This window comes from Phascolarctos cinereus, unplaced genomic scaffold, assembly GCF_003287225.1.
Source record: "Phascolarctos cinereus isolate Bilbo 61053 unplaced genomic scaffold, phaCin_HiC Scaffold_9;HRSCAF=440, whole genome shotgun sequence".
Classification (NCBI taxonomy): Eukaryota; Metazoa; Chordata; class Mammalia; order Diprotodontia; family Phascolarctidae; genus Phascolarctos; species Phascolarctos cinereus.
This window is the reverse complement of record NW_027556402.1, coordinates 213097527-213113688: the sequence shown is the minus strand read 5'-3', so window position 1 is coordinate 213113688 and position 16162 is coordinate 213097527. Positions and strand designations below refer to the sequence as shown.

The 16162-nt window shown below is 42.8% G+C and overlaps 1 protein-coding gene across 3 annotated transcripts in view; it reads right to left on the bottom strand.

Moving 5' to 3' along the window:
- ZNF143 (zinc finger protein 143) overlaps nucleotides 1-16162 on the bottom strand; it is a 46636-nt gene that overhangs the window by 15589 nt on the left and 14885 nt on the right. The window contains exons 1-10 of one of the 3 annotated variants that reach the window (XM_021002023.2): nucleotides 14109-15802; nucleotides 13713-13832; nucleotides 12785-12877; nucleotides 11350-11433; nucleotides 10750-10833; nucleotides 8485-8681; nucleotides 6881-6955; nucleotides 4238-4357; nucleotides 2118-2193; nucleotides 1404-1529 (exon numbers count right to left, since the gene is read on the bottom strand). In XM_021002023.2, the coding sequence (XP_020857682.1) occupies nucleotides 1404-1529; nucleotides 2118-2193; nucleotides 4238-4357; nucleotides 6881-6955; nucleotides 8485-8681; nucleotides 10750-10833; nucleotides 11350-11433; nucleotides 12785-12877; nucleotides 13713-13824 (967 nt within the window). In that variant the 5' untranslated portion in view covers nucleotides 13825-13832; nucleotides 14109-15802. Of the gene's footprint in view, nucleotides 1-1403; nucleotides 1530-2117; nucleotides 2194-4237; nucleotides 4358-6880; nucleotides 6956-8484; nucleotides 8682-10749; nucleotides 10834-11349; nucleotides 11434-12784; nucleotides 12878-13712; nucleotides 13833-14108; nucleotides 15803-16162 lie in introns of those variants that run through there. The other 2 variants (XM_021002022.1, XM_021002024.1) reach the window with 2 other exon arrangements.

The window sequence follows — 16162 nt, the reverse complement described above, 5'->3', positions numbered from 1 at the left end:
GGAGGGAAAAAATTACATGCGTGTGTGTGTGTGTGTGTGTGTGTACACAGATAAGATAAATAGATAGATAGATAGATGGCACAGGGTGAGTTGAAGATGAGGGGGTGATATCTGGAGAATAAAATTAAGGGGTGACAGAAGATTATACTGGGAGAAGAAGAGAGAGAGCGGTAGAATGGGGTAAATTATATCACATAAAACAGACAAGAAAAGTCTTTTATAGTGGAGGGGAAATGGGAGAAGGTGAGAGAGAATGAGTGAATCTTATTCTTATTGGATTTGGATTAGGGAGAGAATGACATACACACTCAATTGGGTATGGAAATCTATTTTACCCTACAGGAAAATAGAGGGGGAAGGGGACAAGAAAGCAGGAGGATGACAGAGGGGAAGGCAGATTGGGGGAGGGAGTAATCAGAAGCAAACACTTCTGAGGAGGGACAGGGTCAAAAGAGAGAACAGAATAAATGGGGGCGGGTTGGATTAAGGGAAATATACTAGTTTTTCACAACATGATTACTATGGAAGTGTTTTACATGACTACACATGTATAACCTGTATCGAGTTGCTTGCCTTCTCAATGACGGTGGGAGGGGAGGGAGGAAAGGAGAAAATTTGGAACCCCAAATTTTAAAAACAAAAGTTAAAAAAAAATTGTTTTCACATGCACCTGGGAAATAAGATATACAGGAAATGGGGTATAGAAATCTATCCTTTCCTACAGGAAAACTGAAGCGGAAAGGGATAAAAGAAGGGGGGGAGAGATAGAAGGGAGGGCAGACTAGGAGAAGGGGTACTCAGAATGCATACCATCGTGGGGTGGGGGGAGGGACGAGATAGGGAGAAAATTTGGAACTCAAAATCTTGTGGAAGTGAATGTTGAAAGCTAAAAAAAACCAAAACAACCAAAAACAAAAACCCTGTCATACGGTGTTTACAATATCCCTGCTTACATGCACAGTATAAATGAAATGAGAGCTTGTACTGTGTGACTAAGGCAATGGCTCATAACAACACCAGTTATCAGCAACTTCTTAGACTCCTGGAACCGAGGCCCAGGGTAAACAGCTATCTTTTGACTTCTGGCTCAACAAAGTTGATGCAGGATAAATCAAGTGTGAGGAGGAGCAGAGGGGATAAGGCACAGGTACCTGTGGGCAAGGGGAAGGAAGGGAGAGCTGAGGTAACCAAGGGGCACTGCACTGTCCAGTCCTCCCATCCGCTGCAGAGGCAACAGGGTATAGGTAGAAGAACAACGGGTTTGGAATCTGAGGTGGCTCAGTCTTTGTTCTGCCTCTGGCACAATGAGCCGTTTGACCTAAGGCCAAGTCTGTCCATGCATGAGAGGAAGGGGCTGGATTTTATGATTTCATATCCTATGAGCTTACCCACAATGCCAGTACCTGTATGAGTTCGAATGTGTTTCTGTAGGTCACCTGATGTTTTAAAAGACTTCATACAATTATCTTCTGAACACCGATATGGCTTTTCTCCTGTGTGGGTTCTGAAATGACTTTTTAATCCATAACCTTGGAAAAAAAGAAATTTAAACACCTGAAACCTTCAGGATTCAATCACTGAATCAAACAGATGAAAAGCCATTTAATTTTTATTAGAATGTGAATAGCTCAGTAGACTCCTGAAATGCGTATCTGACTGAGAGAGGGTCACTGGAATAACCTTCTCATAGGAAATTCAAAAGTTTTAAAATTAGCATTCCTAATGTGTTAGATTCTATTCGTGACAGTACAAGGTGACCTTTCCCATTCAAAGAGCTCACATCACAGACAAGAAAGAGACATTTATGCATGCATATAGGAAGAGGAGTTGGATAAAAAAATTTTTTTTTCAAGTTTTCATTTTTTTCTCCTTATCTAAAAGGAGGCAGGCAAAGCAATGGGGGAATGAAGGAGAGCAGAAAATGGAACAGAGGGAAGGGGCTAAAGAAAACAGGGGACAGAGAAAGGGGACAGGGCAGAGGGGTCAACAAGCCACTTAAGATGAGGATTTTTATTCCTCTTTTATGTATGAGAAATTAAAAGCACAACTGCTAGCTCCCCCAAGGCCTGCCTCTGCCAACACAAGTGGGTGGATGACAGAGAATGTTGTGTTTTCACCTGTGGCAAAGGCCTTCCCACAGCCACGATGCTCACACTGGTACGGCCGGTCCCCTGTGTGTGACCTTTCATGGACCTGTTAAAATAGGGCTGTCAGTCCCCTTGGACATTCCCACTATGAAAACAGTAGCATTTCCCCTCACTTCAGATTTGGGGTTTTTTAAAAACAGAAACCACTCCACCCCCTCCCTCACACACTTCTCACCTTCATGGTTCATCTAGGAAGAAACACACACTGACTTAGGTTCCCAGCATGAGTTTTTACCCTGTTTCTACCATTCGCCCAACACATACTGTGTGTTTTCAGGTTCAAAGCACTAGGGAGGGGTGGTGATACAAAGATGCATTAAGGCTCAGTCCTGGCCCTTATAAGTTATTGGGGGAGATAAAACAAAAACAGATAAGTCTAATGTATGACCGAGTATGATAGAATAATAAGAAAGATATGGAATCAATGGGAGCTCTGGAGGGGAGACTGATTTTTTCCTTTAAGCCTTGAAGTGCCTCCTGGGGACCCTAGGGGAAGGGCAAATACAGATAAGATGCAGTCCTGGAGTTCACAAACTTAGGGAAGATAAAATGTAGTCACAAATAATACGTGAAAAAATGTGGCAGCCGCATGAGAGGTGTGACCATGGCAACACAGGAGGCCGAGATCATGCTGCCTGCAGAATCTCAAGGCTGTAGACCTTGGCCTTCAAGGACAAGCAGAATTTCAACAGGCAGAGAACTGGGGAGAGGAAGGGAGGGCCTAGGGCATGCCAGATACAGAGAACAACATCAAGTCTCGGAGGTGGGAGGCAGCTAGATGGCACAGTGGATAGAGCTCCAGCCTTGGAGTCAGGAGGACCCGAGTTCAAATCTGACCTTAGACACTTGACACTTACTAGCTCTGTGACCCTGGGCAAGTCATTTAACCCCGATTGCCTCACCAAAAAAAAGTAAAAAAGAAATAAAAAATTCTAGGAGGTGGGAAAGTGCATGGCACATCCAAGGATGGCAAAGGGTCTGGTTTGGTTGGAGCACTACAGGATTAGGGCAAGACTGGCACCAAAGTGTTCAGGACCTTGGGTTTGGTCTTTATTAGATGGGTGACAAGGTGCGAATGAAGGTTTCTGGGTAGGAACATAACTTATAATCAAATATATAATAATAATGAATTAATGTAACAATAATAAAAATAATAATAACTAATGTTTACACAGAGCCTACTATGTGCCGCTGTGCTAAGTGTTCTATAATTCTTATTTCATTTGCTCTTCACAACAACCTTGAGGGGTAGATGCTATCATTATCCCCATTTTATCAATGAGGAAACTCAGGCAAACAGAGCTTAAGTGACTTGCCCAGGGTCCCACAGCTAGTTAAGAGTCTGAGGCTGTGCTTGAATTCAGATCTTCCCACCTCCAGGTGGGTGTTCTCTCTCCTGTGCCACCGTGACAGTGCTGATTGTTTTCACCGGAGGCATTCCCCACCACTGGCGGAGATCACAAGCCCTCCCCGCTTTGCAGGTCACTATGAGTTACTGCGCTGACAAAGACTCATCCCCTGGTAGAACACTTACAGATACTTCACACGTACTTGGGAAAGATCTCTCCACACAAGGTCAGAAGGGTCATCCCCAAAATCTCCTACAGTACAAGTGAACTGCAAGATGACCATCTTGCTTCTCTAAGGATTATGGCACCATCATGCCTCTGTGTCTTTATTTTATGCAATACACATGCGCGCACACAGTCAAAATGCTCCTGCTATGCAGAAAGTAAGCACAGCAGCAGTACCTTTCTGTGGGAGCCAAGAACTGGAAACAGAGTAGGTGCCTGCCCATTATGGAATGGCCCAATTTAATTAGAGAAGGTGGTACAACAAATAAGGAGGGTTCCAGGCGACTAGAAAAGAGTGATACAAACTGAGGACCCGGCCAACCACCTGGGCCACAACCACAAAAATGGAGAACACCCCTGAAAGGCACCAGAAGCATCTCAGGTGGAGAAGTGGCCACTGCAAAGGGTGGGGACAGGGACGAGGCAAACGTCTGCCGGGCAGTGAACCACTACTGGGAAGTGCCACCAGAGCTAAGGGTGTCAGGGGAAGAGTCTGAAAGCCAAGGGCAAGGTCACCTTCAGGTGGTGAGCCGTCGTGTAGAGTTTTCCACATCCTTCGTAGTTACACCGAAAGGCCTTTTCTCCGCTTTGTTGTGATTTAGCGGTGACTCTCGTCCCGTGTCCGTGCAATACAATCTGGAGGAAAAGACATCACAGGAATGATTGAAGCAATAATTTATGAAGTAAAAAAACAAAAAGTAGCTTCAGATTCTGACTCAGTCACACGATAAAAAAAGTTAATGTCAACATTCTGGGGGATGTCAGAACATATGATGTCATCACTTTAGGGGATGGTCTCCCCCACGTCCAGATGGGCAGCTCATCTGCTGCTTATAATCTTAGACCTGTTGGGCACACTGAAAGAGTGAGTGATTTACTTGGGATCACGCAGCTAGCACGTGCCAGGGAGAGGAGCTTAACCAGGCCTTCCGAGGCCAGCTCTTCATCCTCCACCGCCTTTCACTAGTTAGGCTCAGTTGGTTAAAACACTGTGCGAAGGAAGAGAAGGCAATGTATCCGATCCACCTATGGCCTCTTTGATTTTGCTCTATTCCTTGGCTCAGTCTTAGGCTAACAATTCTACAGTTGGTCCTGGGGGTACCAGGCATAAGGGTGGCCATATAAGTGGCCAGGGAGATTCCCTTCCCTTCTCGTCCCTCCCCAAAACACAACTCCCTTCCTTGGTCACGACTTCCATATACGTATTTGTCTTTATTAGACGAAAAGCAACTTGAGAACTGGGATTGTCTCTTTATAAATTTTTGTATCATGCAGAGCTTAGCATAGTACCTGGCACATAGTAAGCATCTAACAAATGCTCTCTTTTCCATTTGTTCTTTCTTTTCTCTCTTTTCTTTTGTTTCTTTCCTTCCTTCTTTCTTCCTTTTGTAGATGGAAAGCTAGAAAGAGACTGAGAGGCCTTCTAGTCCAACCCCAATCCTGTATATTGACTTCTAATTCATCGAAGAGTCAAGGTCCTCATTCACAGAAACCACATACCTACTCTAATGTTTATGAGCCAAATTAGGCAAACCAACTTTCAGATCAAATGGAAAAAGCAGCCAATCTTGGTAAGGCCTACTTTTGGAAAATTTCTGTGGCCAACTCCCCGCTATGCTCCAAAAATGCTGATGGTAACAGGTTTCAATTACACTTTGCTATATTATGGACCCCTACCTTAAAAGTTGTTTAAATGAAAAAATAATGTTAAAAATTCCTCCCCTGCGATCTATAACCAACACTTTGAACATACAAATATATTTAAGTGGCTGGCTTTGGGGTGGCTACATCTCAGGGGGCCAAGATAAACTGAGCTTTGCGATATCTGTTCTCTTTTACCAAGTGTAAAAGCCACAAACAGTTATACCCTCTGTACATGGAGGAATGAAAAAATTCCAGGCCTTGAAACCAAAGAGCCCAGTGTGGTACAACATATTCACAACATCTCAGCTGCAAGGGATGGATCCCAAGCTAGTCTTAGTCCAGCCCACCTCTGGACAAGCATTTCTTGTACATCATACACTGCATCAGATGTCAAAGAGCCTTTGCTACAGGATCTCCAGGGAGAGGGACCAGCTGTCCAATCCACTTTTAAACAGCTCTAACTGCTAGCGAGTTTTTTGCCTTCTGTGAAGCATAAATTTGCTTCTCTGCAGCTTCTACTGGTTTACTCCTGGTTCTACTTTGGGGCAAAGGGGAACCAGTCTGAACCCTCCCACCCTAGAGAGTCCTTGAATTATCAGAAGACAGGTAATTCAATACATGGCCTTGTAACTCTTCTCTTCTCTGGCTAAATATCCCCAGTTCCTTTGACTGACTTTCATATGGCATGAATTGGAGGCCCTTCACCATAATGGTTGCCTTCTTCTGGAGACTTTCTGACTCACTGAAGTCCTTTAAAAAATGTAGCATCTAGAACTGAGAATAACAATCCAAATGTGGTCTGACTGGGAAGAGGACTACCTCATACCATAATCCTGGATCCCAAGTCTTTCTAAGGGTGGTCTAAGATTGCACTAAATTTCTTGGCTCCAACATCATAGCGTCTGCAGCCTATTAAAAGTCCCAGAATAAACCGCTTTCCAGCTATGCTTCCCACATCTAGTACTTACAAAGCATAAGACTTTAGGTTCGTAACTATTAAGTTTTGTTGGACGTGATTTGTCCCAGTGTTCTATAGAGCCTGTCTAAATGTTTCAAAATCCTGATTTGGTCACATGATGTTTAAGGCTGTCCTTTCCAGCTCTGGGAGATGTGTAAATTTGTTAAGTACGCCATTTGAGTTTGTATCTCTGATAAATAATGCTAAACAGAAAAAGGACAATCCCAGAAGCCATTAACAAGGGGAACTGTTCTGAAAACAGTAACACTTTTCAGGAAGGTCCAAGAAATCCAGAGTTTCTTCAGCGTGATCGCTGGGCCCAGCCACAGACTAGCTCCTGTGAGGTGCGAGGGCAGTCCAGCAGTGTCTCATCACTCTAAAAGCTCCAGTTCTGCTATTCAACCAGGGACGTTCGTCATGCACTTGCAGGGCCCACTAGAGCCCTGAAGGAACAAAGAGACCACCTCCTCGTAGCGCTGGGCAGGGCAAGAAGAACTGGACATAATAGCGAGAAGGGTCAAAAGAACTCAAGCCAAGGTCACTGCAAATTTCCATACCTGCATTTTCTTCTCCTGCTCATTTTCACCAATTATCCCAGCACCAGTGACACTGTCACTTCCATCAATAGACACCTAGAAATAAAGAAAAGAAAATAGGTGCTTTTTAATTAAGAAAAAAAAAAGCAGGGGCAGCTAAGTGGGACAGCGGGTATAGCTCCGGCCTTGGAGTCAGGAGGACCTGAGTTTAAGTGCGGCCTTAGACACTTGACACTTACTAGCTGTGTGACCCTGGGCAAGTCATTTAACCCTGACTGCTTCACCAAAAAGCAGCCAAAAAAAAAAAAAGCAAAACAAAACAAGGCAACTTCTAAGATGCACATTTTGTGGGTCCTATGCTTCATAATCCATAACGGAGTTCAAATCATATTATCTCAATGAAGCAAGTATTTACTGAGTTTTTAACTACATGTAGGACCCTGTTCTGGGAGGTATGTGAAATCCTAAGATAAAACAAAATAGTCCCTGACCTTACAAAGCTTATGTTATATAGGAATAAGCATAAATGAACACAATATAAAGTATTAAACTATAATATAAGATGCCCAAGAGGAAGAAAGCACCACGGAGGGAAGAAAAGGGAGAAATCACTTGAGTACGAAGGCATCAAGAAAGGTCAAACTGGAGTCCTGCAAGGATTTTAAGTCTTCCCTCTGTGTATCGCTATCTGCTTACCCTCCTTCTAATTATTCTCATGCTAACTTATTTTATTTAGACACTAGAAATGATGTCCTTTGGACACTGATTTTTAATTTAAATAGATAAATACAATAAATGCTTATTAAATAACTATGGTGGGCAGAGCCCTATATTCTGGACAGCAACAAAACCGAGATTATACATAGTGATGTGGTCATGGGGAAGAGATCCTAAGGTCCCACAAGTGTTGAGAATCAGAGTTAGAATCTGAACCCAGATCCTCAGGATCTATATCCAGTGCCTTTTTGGTCCTTGGGGAGCTTACAGTCTAGTAAAGAGGGAAAAAAATACTGACAAAGCTAGACTGCCCAGTCATAGTAAGTGAATGAAAGAGTTACAAAATGGAGGTGGATAATAGAGAAGTTACAAATTGAAGTATTATTTGAAGCCTGAATGGAGCATCTGGGAAATTTTTCTTGAGGTAATGATTTGGATTTTAAAGAATGAATAGGAATTCATTGGATGAAGGTGGTGAAGGAGGGTTTTCCAGGTACAGGGTACAGTGTGAACCCAGGCCCACAGCCGTAAGAGTCCTGAGTATGTCTGGAGTATGTTCAGATAACACATAGAGTGTGGAGAGGAGGGCAGAGCCAGATAAAGCTGGAATGGGAGCACAGACCTGGTTTATGGAGGCAGGTTCTTATTTAGAAAACAAAACAAAATAAAAAATCCTGAAAAGGGGAGACAGCAAGTTTTCTTAACATACTAGTCTTGGCATAGATTACATCTCCTATATCTGGTTTGTATAAAACCTGAGTGCGTCCTATAAATGTATTAATTTTCAGTATAAGCTCTTTTTTTTTCTTCTCAAAGAAATTTCATTTTAGGGGCATAGGGATTACTCAGAGGTGCTAATAATAATGTGATGAAGTTGACAGCCCCCACATTTCAAACCAATCCCATACCTTTGCAGCATACTGTTCCAAAGCACTTATGGTATCAGGGTCAATGGTGGCGTCCCCTGTGTGCAGGCCCGCCACGGTGCCATCTGACTGAATAGCCAAGATGGTGTCCGACTGGGGAACTTGTACAGTGTGGTGAATATAGGCAGTGGTGCCGTCCTCCAACTGGACGGCCTGTAGTGCACTCTGGTCATAACTGTCTGAGATACAAGGTTAAAATACTGTTAGAAGAGACGACAAGAATCTGGCCAACAATAAATGATAACCACTGCATCTCCGAGAAATGCGGGATAGTGATGGAACGTGAACACACAGATCACAATAACATGTACAGGACCTAGCTTTTACTACTAAAAGAACACATACACACACACACACTGTCTGTTGACCTTTCTACCTGTAATCAGGCAAATCTTACTAATGTTATTTAATTTATGCACAGGCATAAATAATTTCAGCTATTCTTCTGGGTTACCCAATACCTAAGCGACCTTCCAGTGTTATGTTTTATAACTGAATTTATTTCAAATGAAGGTAGAACACTATAAAAGTGGCAAAGATAGAGGAAAAAATGATGATAAAGTGGAAAAATCGAGTTATTTCTCAAATCACAATTTCTATCTTTAAAAAGGTATGTGGTAACTTTAACTCCGAATCATTCATTAATTCATTCAATAAGCAAGGAGGTAAGAGACCCCCTGTACCCTGCCCCTGTCAAGCCATATGTGGAATATTATGCTTAGGAACTGGGAACCACAGTTTTGGGAGGATGCTTATAACCTGGAGAGTGTCCAGGGCAACCAGCACGGTGAAGGGTCTCCACTCTATGTCACATGAGAAGCGGATGAAAGACCTGGCGAAGACTGAGGGACAGGATAACTGTCCTCGAGTATTTGAAAGGTTTTTATGTGCAAGTGGGACCAAGCTTATTCTGCTTGGCTCCAGAGGCCAGAAGAGGATAATGGGAGGAATATACATACAGACAAATTTAGGCCTGATATTAAAAAAAAAATTCTTACCAATTAGAGCTACCCAAAAGTCAAATGTTCTGCCTCAAGAACTGGTTAGTTTCCCCTCTTTGGATATATTCAAATAAAAGGTGGATGACCTTGTGGGATATGTTGTAGTAGGGACTGTTTTTCAGGTACGAGGATTAAATGGCCAGAAGGCCCTTCTAACTCTGAAATCCTGTGTGGTGAGCACCCACTATGTGGAGTATACAATGATGAGTCCATTGTGTCCTCCTGTTGCTTACAGTCTAATAGAGAGTCCCTCCCAAACACAGCTGTTACACAAACTAGAATGTCACCAGACTGTAAGCTACTTGACGGCAGGAGCTAGAACGTTTTTTTCTCTTTTGTGTTGCCACTACTAAGCGGGTGCCCTTCACATAGCAGGTAATTAATGAACACTTCTTAAGTTTCATTGACAAATAAATGCTTTAAAAGCCACACTGGTGCCAAAACAACCCTGCCAAGGCACAGGCCTGCCATGTTCTCTTATGCTCAAGAGCCTCCCTCAAAACCTCCCAGTATGCCTGTAGGATAAAGAGTTCATCCCTTAGGTTGGCAATGAAAGTCTTTCACAATCTCCACATGAACTTTCCTACACTTTGAAAGCAGACTCCCACCTCTTCTGTGAGCTCAGTGTTTTGTCTCTTCCCATCTCTTCTAGGAGCTCGCCTTTGTGGGCACTGTGGAGTACCTGGAAGCTCCTTCCTTACCAATGACCTTTGGAATTCTTAGCTTTCTTCAAAACGTAACTTAGGTGTCCTAAACTATGGGAAGCATTCCTGAGCCCCCTAGTTGTTACTCTTTCTCTTCAAAATCTCTTCTATTTGCTACTGTCCCCCAGTAGAATATAAGCTTCTTGAGGGCAGGAGCCAAGTTCTTGGTTGGAGATGAGAATCCCCACATTTAATTATTTATAAAGATAAAACACAAACTCCTTATTCTGAGTCACCAACATCTAGTCCCAACCTGTCTTTTCAGACTTATTTCACATTCAGCCTCTGCTTGAACACTTCTAAAGACCCTGAGCTCATTAGCCCATTCCACTGCTGGAAAGCTCTGATTATTAAAAAACTTCTTCCTTACACAGAACGGAAACCTGCCCCTTTCTAAGGCCCATGCTCTGCAGCTGCACACAATGAGCTGGCCTCCTTCAATACAATAGCCCTTCAAATAATTCACTCAAATATTAAGTCTATCCCAAGTTTTCCCCTTCTCCTTTAGTTGTATCCCCTACATGTTCCAAAAACTATTTTACCTTTGGAGGTATGATGAATAAAAGCTGTAGTTCCATCTTCCAACTGAACTGCCTGTCCATCTTCTAAACGCAAACTGTCCCCTGCTCCAGAAGAAATATTTAAAGTTAGGTTTCAATTTTCCCATCCTGATAATTTTCTCGAGAAAAGAATCCCACTGGGGCATTAAAAATCTGAACAAATAACACACTCTACTTGCAAGCCCTTTCATATTTAAATTATGTTAGTAAATATCAGGGTGAATTAATTGAAGCCAATTGGCACCATGAAATAATTACAGAAAAGCCATCCACACAATGGTAGGGGCTAAGTTATGGGAACCCTCTGAAACAGACAAATATCTAAGCCTTTATTTTGGACAAAACGTGTTTAGAACAGCTGTTTACTTTCTCTCCAGAGCCAGGAAGCACTGTCTATTTTGTTCAACCAACAATGAGGGAGGCCTCAGTCTGGGGTTGCCCAATGTGAATGGCATTCACACCTACTCATTTTGTTAACATCAAGGACAGGGTGACCTTGGCTCATGCAGGCGTGGCAGGAGAGAGCCTAGAAGAGTAATCTGACCACCAGGAGAGCCCCACGATTGTTTTTTAAACACTTACTACTCTTAGGTATAGGAAGATGTTGGACATAGGCAGCAGAACCGTCCTCTAGTTGAATAACCTGGCCATCCATGAGTTTTCCATCTGAAACACAAGATTCAGGTACCAATAAACATATTAACACTAAATTAATACGACCGTACACTGGCTATTCTTCTCTCCAGTTCTGAGGCAGTTCACAATATATTTGGTGGAGGTGCAGAACGAGAGACGGGGAGACACAGCCAAGGTAGCAAGCTGCTTTGCCAGACTCTGCTATTTCTTACAAGAGGGCTTTTTTGGTTTGTTTTCTGTTCAGTGGGTGTGTTTATGTGGGGGGAGTATGTGGGAAGGAGAGAAAAGGATTTTTGTTCATTGAAATAAATGAAATTTTAAAAAAGTGATGAACCTTGTGGAAAGGTAGAAAGGAGGAAGCTTTTCCTCTGTTAACTCTCTTCTTCTCCAGTCTTTGGCTGCAAGAGGCCTTCAGAGGCAGGAACCACTACACTTCTGAGCAGCCCCTGGGCTGGAAGAGGCCAGTCCCCAGTGACCCTGCTGGGGCTACAGGAACACTTGAGGCCTTCTATTTACCCATACGTAACAAGGGGAAGAAGCTTCCCTCCATTGTTTCTACAAATACTCACTTGGAAAGAGGATTTGAGAGGGGCTGGGCTTTCACTATCTGGGAGGCACAAAACAGACATCGCCTTTAGTCTCCAGTACCATAAAAATTAAACTTACTGGCAAATTGCACACACTTTTGCTCAAGTTTGCCTGTCATATTTTTAGGGATAATTAAAAAAAAATCCTACAATATGAGATATGTGAGAGATGCCCAGGGCTTTGAGGGTAGGAAGGGACCTGAGAGATTAGCCTGCCTTATCCCTCATTAATGTCTAGCTGGCAAAGAGTTCCTGAAATCTGGTTTTGTGATATCCCTGCATGTCTTCAAGTGGTAACAACATTTCTCAAAACAAAATTTATTTTTAACCCACTTCAGTTTAAAACATAAGCATATGCCATGCAGTACCATGGGAAGCAAGAGATATGTGCATGAAAATATTAATAACAACATCAATGACAACAATAAAAGCTAATATTTATATGATAATTTAAGATTTGTTTAGTGCTTTACATATTATTACATTTGATCTGCAAAAAAAAAAATCACCCTTTGAGGTAGGTGGTGTTATTGTATACATTTTCCAGATGTGGAAGCTGAGGCAGACAGAAGGTGAGTGACTTGTCCAGGGTCACAAAGCTAGTGAGTGTCTAAAGCAGTATTCAAACTCAAGGTTTCCTGACTCTAAGTCCAGCACTCTGGCCGCTGGGCTATCTAGCTGCCTCTGAGAAATCAAGCTCCCACCAAAAGGGCAATGAAACCACAGGAGCAGCAGCACTCCCTGACGGAGGCCACCAGCAGTGGTGGCGACTCGGCCACAGAGGCCGTCCCTACCTTTGGAATTGTGCTGGATGTAAGCTGTGGAGCCATCTGCCAGGGTCACTGCTTGCAGGCTGACACCTTCCATGTTTTCCAGATTGTCCCCATCTATGAAAAACAACATCTGAGTCAAAAGTGCTTGCCATTTTAAGAAGGGGTGAGGGAGAGAATTTGGAACTCAATAATTATAAAAAATAAATGTGAAAAATTGCTTTTTACATGTAATTGAGAAAAAATTAAAAAACAAACAAACAAATAACACCATTCTTTAAAAAAACAAACCCCAACAATATCCAGTATTTCATTTTGGAGAACACCAGGAAAACCAGATCTACAGACCTCACCAAGGACACAAAAAATAAATGGACCAGGCCCAAGCTGTTGAGCTCAATTCAATGTTTGATTACAGTGGGCAAAGCTCCAGGAAGCTTCCTGGGATGTTCCCATCTGGAACCATGGAAAATCACTTTAAAAGGCTTAAGTTTACTCTGAAACTTGAAGATACATTGAGTTGTACACTTCTGGGTAAATAATGATGGCTCCCACATAAGGCCTGACCAGAAATTACATTCTGTAATCTCCATTCACTTAAAGTATCTCTCAGCAGAGTCAAGGGAGAGCTCCCCTAAACAAACTGCAATGCTGCACGGACATGACTAAAAACACCCTAACAATCAGGGGCCTCATAGAACCCACTGCAACTTGGAGGTGCTGAGGACTAACATTTTAAACAACTATTTCAGAATAAGTATCAGAGTAAGTATTCAGAATCTTCTTCCCCCCCCACCAAAAAAAAACCCTCAACTATATCTGGCAATGTGTTCAGTTCTCCATATTCTTATTCTGTGCTTTGCTGATCAAACTGCAATTCCCTTTGCTCTAGGTCTATGTTTCTGGAAGCATTATTGAGCTGCATTAGATGTTAAATAGCAAGATTACTCACCTGCCACAGTTACTGCCTCTGTCAGGCAAAGAGTGACATGCTGAGCCTCCATTCCCCCTCCAGGAAACTCAGTCATTCCCTGAGAATCTCGATTTATCTGGGCTAATAACATGGTTTACCCTGAAATAAAAACAGAGTCACCTCAGAACCAAAAGGAGAGTACACAAGAGGAAAGTATATACTCTAACATGTCTTTCCTCCAGATGTATAAAAACTGTCAAGGAAAGTCTAAAAAGATTCTTACCTTACCCACAATTTTGCTTAATATGCAAAGCTAAGAGGATGAGCCCCAAATCCCAAGTCATGCTCTTTTGGAGCATTCAAACAAAACCCAGTGATCTTGTAAATAACATTCTAAACACAAACAGAGATTTTCATCATCCCTTTCACACTCACTAGGTTAGCATGCCAGGGCTAAGTCTTCAGAATCCTCTTCTATAGGATGACTTGGAGAGATCCCAAGAACTTGCTCCCCAAACCTTCCTCATCAGCCTGCTCCCATGGCTGGATGCACCCTCGTAGAGAATCAGTCATTCCTATGCACTTAAGAGAACTAAAAAATCCCTCAAAAGCTTCCCTGGTCTTTGGTCAAACAGAAGGTGCTCCCTTGGCTTGAGATTTGGTACACCTGGCTAACTTAGGGTAGGAGGAGGGGCAGAGCTGCTGGCCCTGGCCACCTTTTCCACTGCTCCTTCCTGCTACTACAGCTCCAGAACTGGAGAAGAAACTTGGAAGGGATCATGGTAAATAGCAATTTACAATAACAATGATGATGTTGAACATAACGGTCAAAAATGGAACTTCTCCTCTCAACTTTCAAAGTCTCATATTTCTATTAATGGCACCCCACTCCCCCAGGTGAGCAGTCTGGTCTGAAACCCTAGCTCATCTTGGACACTTCTCTCCTTTGCCAGAACCCATTGGGTCGGCCTCCATAACACCTTTCCCAATCAAGTCTCTCTCCGCTCCAATCCACCCACCACAGAGTGTGCCCATACGCTCCAGCGGTTCCTGTCACCTCCAGGGTCAAATAGAAACTCCTCTGTTTAGCACTCAAAGCTCTTCATCAGCTGGTCCCAATTCACATGTCCAGGGTTATTACTTACACCCCCTTTCATGAATTCTCCAGTTCGACCAAACTGGCTTTCCTATTCTTCCTCACAGATGACACTCCATCTCCCACCTTTTCGTTGGCTGTCGACTCTTCTTCACCCTCCCTCATCTCCGCCACTTAAACCCTGTTTTTTTCCAAGTTCACCTCAAGTTCCAGCATCTACATGAAGCCTTCTGGATCCTCCCTCCTCTAACTTCTAGTACCTCTCCTCCCCATGCATTTTGTACATACTTATTATACACTGTCTTCATGATGCAATCAAAGCTTTCTGAGGACAGAGATGGCTTCATTTCTGTTTCCGCATCCACTGTACCTAACAGTGCTTGGCACTGAACAGGCATCCAATGATGCTTGTTGACTGACTGTAGGAAATAAGAGGCACTCAAAGAAATATGAGAAGACCTGTGTGTGAGGTCCCTATGACCCTACAATCCTATGAGCTAATGTGGAGTGAAGTAAGCCAGAAGGATAACATAGTAAGTACAATAACATAAATGGAAAACCAAAACAAAACAAAACTCTAAGTAACTGTAACAGCCTCATTTAGTCTCAAAGGACAGATAATGAATCACATTTTCCTCCTCTCAGGAGAAAGGAGGGGGACTATGGATACAGAATGCTGACTGCATTCGCTCAGATGTGGCTATTCTGCTGGATGGTTTTGCTTTAACTATTTTTCTTTGTTACTGGAAGAGTTCCGTGCCAGGGAAGGGGAGGCCTGTGTCTGCAAACAAATGACACCCAAAAAAAAGTATCAATAAAACTTATTTTTTTTAATACAGTAAAAAAAGAGTATTTACCAAGTACAAGCTACTTATTTTAATAAGATTGTTGTTGTTCAGTAGTTTCAGTTGTGTCTGATTCTCTGTGACCCCATTTGGGGTTTTCTAGGCAAAGATACTGGAGAGGTTTGCCATTTCCTTCTCCAGCTCATTTTGCATATGTGGAAACTGAGGCAAACAGGGTTAAGTGACTTGCTCAGGGTCACACAGCTAGTCCCTCACACACACACACACACACACACACACACACACACACACACACACACACACAGAGAGTTATTTTCTGCAAATAAAGTGTCTGAGGCCAGATCTGAACTTTGGTCTTCCTGATTCCAGGCCTGGCACTCGATCCATTGTGCCACCTAGTTGACCCTTTCAATAAAATTAGAAACTGTGAAACATTCTTTTTTAAAGTAAAGGAAAAGGAATACAGTTCCCACCATCAAAATGCCTTTCTCCCATCTATTCTGTTCAAACTCTGCCCATCTTTCAAGACTCATCTCGGATGCTTCTTCTTTTAGGCATCGTCTTCCCTGACAGCATCCTTCCTCACT